Source organism: Etheostoma spectabile, chromosome 9 (genome assembly GCF_008692095.1).
Source record: "Etheostoma spectabile isolate EspeVRDwgs_2016 chromosome 9, UIUC_Espe_1.0, whole genome shotgun sequence".
Classification (NCBI taxonomy): Eukaryota; Metazoa; Chordata; class Actinopteri; order Perciformes; family Percidae; genus Etheostoma; species Etheostoma spectabile.
This window is the reverse complement of record NC_045741.1, coordinates 2,872,243-2,877,892: the sequence shown is the minus strand read 5'-3', so window position 1 is coordinate 2,877,892 and position 5,650 is coordinate 2,872,243. Positions and strand designations below refer to the sequence as shown.

General features: G+C 39.7%; 1 protein-coding gene across 6 annotated transcripts in view; it reads right to left on the bottom strand.

Annotated features, from left to right (window-relative positions):
* Nucleotides 1–3,907: 3,907 nt before the first annotated feature.
* Nucleotides 3,908–5,650, bottom strand: part of farp2 (FERM, RhoGEF and pleckstrin domain protein 2) — a 28,490-nt gene continuing 26,747 nt past the window's right edge. For 3 of the 6 annotated variants that reach the window (XM_032525081.1, XM_032525082.1, XM_032525085.1), the window contains 3 exons: nucleotides 4,406–4,513; nucleotides 4,141–4,292; nucleotides 3,908–4,031 (listed from right to left, as the gene is read on the bottom strand). In XM_032525081.1, the coding sequence (XP_032380972.1) occupies nucleotides 3,938–4,031; nucleotides 4,141–4,292; nucleotides 4,406–4,513 (354 nt within the window). In that variant the 3' untranslated portion in view covers nucleotides 3,908–3,937. Of the gene's footprint in view, nucleotides 4,032–4,140; nucleotides 4,293–4,405; nucleotides 4,514–5,064; nucleotides 5,205–5,650 lie in introns of those variants that run through there. The other 3 variants (XM_032525083.1, XM_032525084.1, XR_004333338.1) reach the window with 2 other exon arrangements.

Sequence of the window (5,650 nt, the reverse complement as noted above, 5' to 3'; positions counted from 1 at the left end):
CTTCAAAGGCGGCGAAGCTGTCAAAATCCTAAATGGGCATGATTATTTTCAAACGGGTCTATTAAACTCTCACATCAAGATATCTGAACGAGCTGTTATTGGCTTTGGTGAGTACATTTACAGCCAGGTCAACGTCAGCTAGCTACAGCCCAGGATAGTTAGGTTCAGGGTTCTGCGTAAAGTGAAAATAATAACAATCGAAATAGTGAAACTATGTTAACATTATTATCACCTTTATTTACTGGCAGCCTATTTATAAGCCTTGGAACTGACATTGGATGTGACTACATACTGATCCTAAAAGCCCATGTTATTTAATATTTGCATAATACCATTTCACTTGCAATACCACCTCACCTTTGTAGTAATGGCCCTGGGGCTAAGCATTAAAGTAAGTTTTATCAGAATTATTGGTTTCTTTCCAGTTACTAAATTCAGTGTTTCAGTGTTATAAGGTAAAAGCTCACACTCACCTAGTGCCCTACACTCATTGTACATTGTTTTCAAACGCAGAAGGTTACTTATAGTATGTGACACACTGAGATCTGTCATATGGAATGCAGATAGAGAGTCTTGGTCATACATTTTGGCTACCATAATGTGGTTGTACTGTGTAGCCGTGTCATTTTTTTTATTATTTTGAACACCAAACAGCATGAGAGCAAGCAGCTACACACCTTCTTTAATCGTTTCAATAATGTAGCTTGGCAGACGAGCAATATTGTCATTTTTGGTGGAAGCCACCCCGCCCTCTCTTCATGCTGTTTGGACATGCCTGAGGAATGCCCTGCTTTGTTTACGACTGCTCAGCAGATTTGCAGAACTCATAAAACTGTGACTGACAATTTGATCATGAAAAAGGCTCAGTGAGACATTTTTTTTCTTGTAACGTTCATTTCACAATATCTTTGCAGCACCAAACCCTCCAGCAACTCACCATTCCCCCATGTGTCAGCTGAGGTGTTGATACAGTATTTTAATAACTGCTTTGGCTCAGTTTCAAACTCTAAATCCCACGTTCAGGCCTCAGAATTCAGACATCTCATATCAGCACTAGTTTGAATGAGCATCGTGCATATCACTGCAGCCTGCATCGCATGCATTTCTCCCCATTTTGACAGCAATTAAAGAATTGCTAGCTGCAATAAACTGACTAGTAAATAGACAATGATACATCAATTATTTTTTCCAGCTTCTCATATACAAGACTTTTCAGATTTTCCTTTTAATGATGATGAGGTGTTGGTTGGACAAAACAAGCATCGTAAAAGTGTCACTTTGGACTCTGGGTAATTGTGATGGACATTCTCATTATTTTCAGACTTTATACAAAACCATCAATTACTTAATGGAGAGAGTAATCAGCAGAATAATCCATAACGAAAATAATTAATTGCAGCCTTACGTTAAAAAAAGTAAAAGATACGCTTCACCTCATTCAACTAAAACAGTGAAATCCTGCTTTTCTATTAATGCACGAGAGAAATAAAACAATGATATATGTAGATAGTATAAGCCTTATTTACTTTTACTTAAGTCATATTTTCAATGCATGTCTTTTACTCTTTAATTTTACAGTGTGGTATTAATACTCTTACACAAGTACATCTTCCTCCATCACTGCTTGTCAGTACCCATATTGATTACATAATTTTACTTGTCTTTACAGCACTACATGGTCTTGCACCAGCCCCCTTGTCTGAAATGCTTCAGGTCTTCTGGCACTGGTCTTTTAGTTGTCTCCGCGAGCAGAACAAAACATTTCTTTGGTTTCTATGCTCTGAGCCATTGGAGCGGTTTACTTGAAGATCTTTAAGGATCTGAGGACACCTGGAAATGTAGATATCTTTAAGTTATTACATTGAAAACCCACCTCTTTAACATGGGTTTTGATTACAATGTTCCATGGCCACTTTATTTCTAAAACGAATCATTTTATAGTATCTAAAATGTTTATCTAGTGTTCAGTTCATTGTAACATATTGTATTGGGTTTATTAATGCATTTTTATCATTTTTAAGTACATATGGCCCAAAATATTTTGTTTACACATATGTACATTATCAGCTTGTGATTCATTTGTAAAGTACTTTGTACACCAGCCTGTAGGCTACTTTATTTGCTATACAAAGAAAGTTAGTTGATGAAATCATGGGTGTATGCAGAATGTCTTTAATGCCAAGACAGGAATTGGAAATGGCTCAATTTAAAATGATAGTGCAAACTGGTGGCTAAAATATGATCCGTCATTGTTGCGTAAACAGTTGTAATCTAGCAACTTAAGCCTTTCATACCGCTAAAATGTAAAGCAACTTTAACTAAATGTAAAAGTCTACAACTAAACATTTGGTGGATATCTGCTGACAAGAGATTTGATAAATCTGCAACACACTGTATGTAAAACACAAAGCCACAGAAAGTGTGATTGCAACAATCTTTTATTGGTTAGGGTTTCAATGGAATAACATGAAGACTACATGGGGCATTCAGGAGCATGGTCCTGATGACATGCTAATAAATAGGAGAAACCGTCTGTATGTTAACTGTACAACAGTCAGTCACTTACACACAGAATGTCACATGGTTCGGAGATGGTCTCCAGTGGTGCACACACACACAGAGAGAGAGAGAGAGAGAGAGACACAGAGAGAGAGAGAGAGAGAGAGAGAGAGAGAGAGAGAGGGGAGGGAGAGAGGAGAGGAGAGATGAGAGACGAGGAGCAGAGAGAGGAGAGAGCGAGAGAGGAGAGAGAGAGGAGAGAGAGAGAGAAAACACCACAGAGGACACACCAACCCATAGACACACACCACAGTAAAGTTTCCAGTCTTCATACAAAAATTACACCAAAGAATACAATGTGTGTACATGTAGCACACTAAATAACTGACATGAGCATCACTGGTGTCTCCCAAAATTCAGGTCCCATTTGTCTAAAACAGTTAGACACGCAGCAAGACATCCTCCCCAAGCACAGTTACTTCAAAATATGTTCTTCTGGTTTGCTTTTAGAAGGAAATTCTGTAACTTTTACAAAGAGTACACGCACTAGAGTAGCCACTGCACGATATTTCCTCAAATTGTTATCCCTATGCCAAAAAACAAAACAAAACAGGATACATTTGTTTAGATTTGATATTAAAGAGAAATGTAGCACCAAACTGGTCATAACGCTGCCTAACTACAGATGTAAGCAGAACAGCTCCCTTTTAAACATTCAAAACATCCCTTCACAGGAAATAAAGCCTCAGAAATAAATACTGCTTATACCAATAGTCCATACAGCTTTATTTGAAAACACTCACTCGCCAAATGTTTGAAACCAAAATTGCTTGTGTCAACTTCCTCAAAACTCCCTATGCATATCCAAATTTGAATGACTTCTACTCATGAACCCGTTTCAACATCCCGTTAAACTTTCTGCTCACCTACATCTCGCTCTCACACACACACCTGACTCTTTGAGTAAGTACAATGCATCGAGCACTTACTAACATGTACCTTTGTTTTCCACATACTGTATCATCTGTGTCCCAGTCATAGCACAGTGCAGTGCCCGACAAAGCTCAGTCGTGTGCAAAATAGAAAAGTCCTTTCAAAACGCCTCCTTTGCATTGAGTTGGTCCCATATAACAGTTTTTCCAATCAGTGTGTGTGAACAGCAATACACATGCAAAAACTGATCAAAATGTACACGTCTCCCTTTCATTAGATCCTGTATACTGAAAAAAATGTTATCATTTACATCATTAATCAAGAAGCATGCACAGACCATTAGAATTACATCCTTGGGCTGAGAAATGTTAACACTTAAACTGGCAGTATGTTTCATTCTCCAGTTGTTGTCTTCCCTTCACATTAAAAAAATTACACCAAGAACGAGACTGGATTGTCTTTCTGATGTCCCAGAGGCCCAGCCTCCAGATACATGATGTTTGATTCAGTTTCCATTTATCTCCATGGGACCTCCTTTGGGTATGAGCAGGCTCATCCGGCCCGTGGTGCTGGCTGCACTCTTAATCACCTCCATCCATCTGTGAAGACAAGACAGCAGACACAGGTTTAAAACCGTCATGACGCGACTTTTAGGCTGACCTGTGGAGCGTACCGCAGTGTTCTGGGCATTAGAAACAAGTTTTATACCTTTCAAAGGTGTACTCGCTTTCTGCCCGGAAAAAGTAAACATGGGACTTGAACTGCAGCTTGAAGACGTACTCCTTGTGAATGCTGTCCGACTCTTCGGGGGTGCTGACCGTGTAACCGAGCAGGGGGAGGCTAGCCAGCGGGAAGTCATCCTGCAACCCGAGACAGACATGCTTTCTGAATATAGACACACTCACTTCACATGCATGCTTTTGATGTCTTTAATGTACTCCAGCAGAAATAATCGCAGGTTGCGTCTGCTGACCTGGTGAGTCTTGTAGAAGAACAAGCAGAAGTTGGTGAAAACAACCCAGAGTTTCTGCCAGCCATTACTGTTCTTGAACTTCCTCAGGAGGTAACCTGACAGCTGGTTCTACAGAAATATATCAAGGTTAGACAGTGATAAATGCATGATCGTAGCTGATGCTTTATCATAAACTCAAAAATAACAGTCAGTGATTTGTGTCTGTGTGCAGGCGCTTGCTTGTGACATATTGCACGGATTGCATAGAAACCGGTTGTGGATTACTTAAGGCTGTTAGTGTGGAGGCATGCTCGAACTCTAATTAATCATGTTTTCACTTCTGTCTCAAACCTGAGAGCTGTGGTTAGGGGTTTGTGTGCGTGTGTGCATGTGATTATCTTCCATTACTTCATTGTATTATTGTTATGTCAGGGAGTCATTAATATGTGATTGGATAAACTGGAATGGATTTTTTTTATTTGTGTGCGGGTGCGCCAATCAGTTTGTTTTGTATCTTATGGAGGATATAAGATGTGATATATCGATAAATAAACCAGTGTGAAATCTAAATATCAATCAAGGTTTTTGACTGAATTTTTTATTCGGTTATGCTTTCTATTGAGACTGAAGGGAGTAAATACAATAATTACACTTCTTCTAATCTATTGTGGCTCTAGTACCTGGTTCATGCGCAGATAATCAGCGAGCGAGAGGTTCTGGTTTCGGTACCAGCAAACATGTGTGATGGTGTTTGGTCTTTGGCCCTGACCGAGGAGATAGCGGGGAGGAAGCTCTGGTGAGATAGTCGGAGAGCCGTAGACTGAGATGGTGAAGAGACACAAAAGGAAGAAAGGGTGCAGAGAAAGTGTTAACATGTTAGCTTTAAGAGGAAGAAAAGGGGAAAAGAAAGAGCAGTTAGGAAGTCCTCCAGGTCTGTGGAGTGGGAATGTGTCAGAGAAGGTATTATATTAAAAATAATTAATATCCTATAATGGCATAAGGGATCAAGAACATGCTTCAGTCAAACAGTGTAGACAGTAGAAACACAGGATATTAACAGTCTCCAGGGGGGTGGGGGTGGCGGTGGGGGAAAGAAGGACATTAAAGGAAACTGAGGAAAAAAAAGGTTAGAAAGAAAAGACGAAACGCAGAGCTGGACCCAAGCGCGACGACAGTCCTTTGTTTCAAAACCACTAATGCAGTGCTGAATGTCATTTACGTGTGGGTAAAACTTATTGTCTGTGCTTTTGGAAACGTATTGTGTGT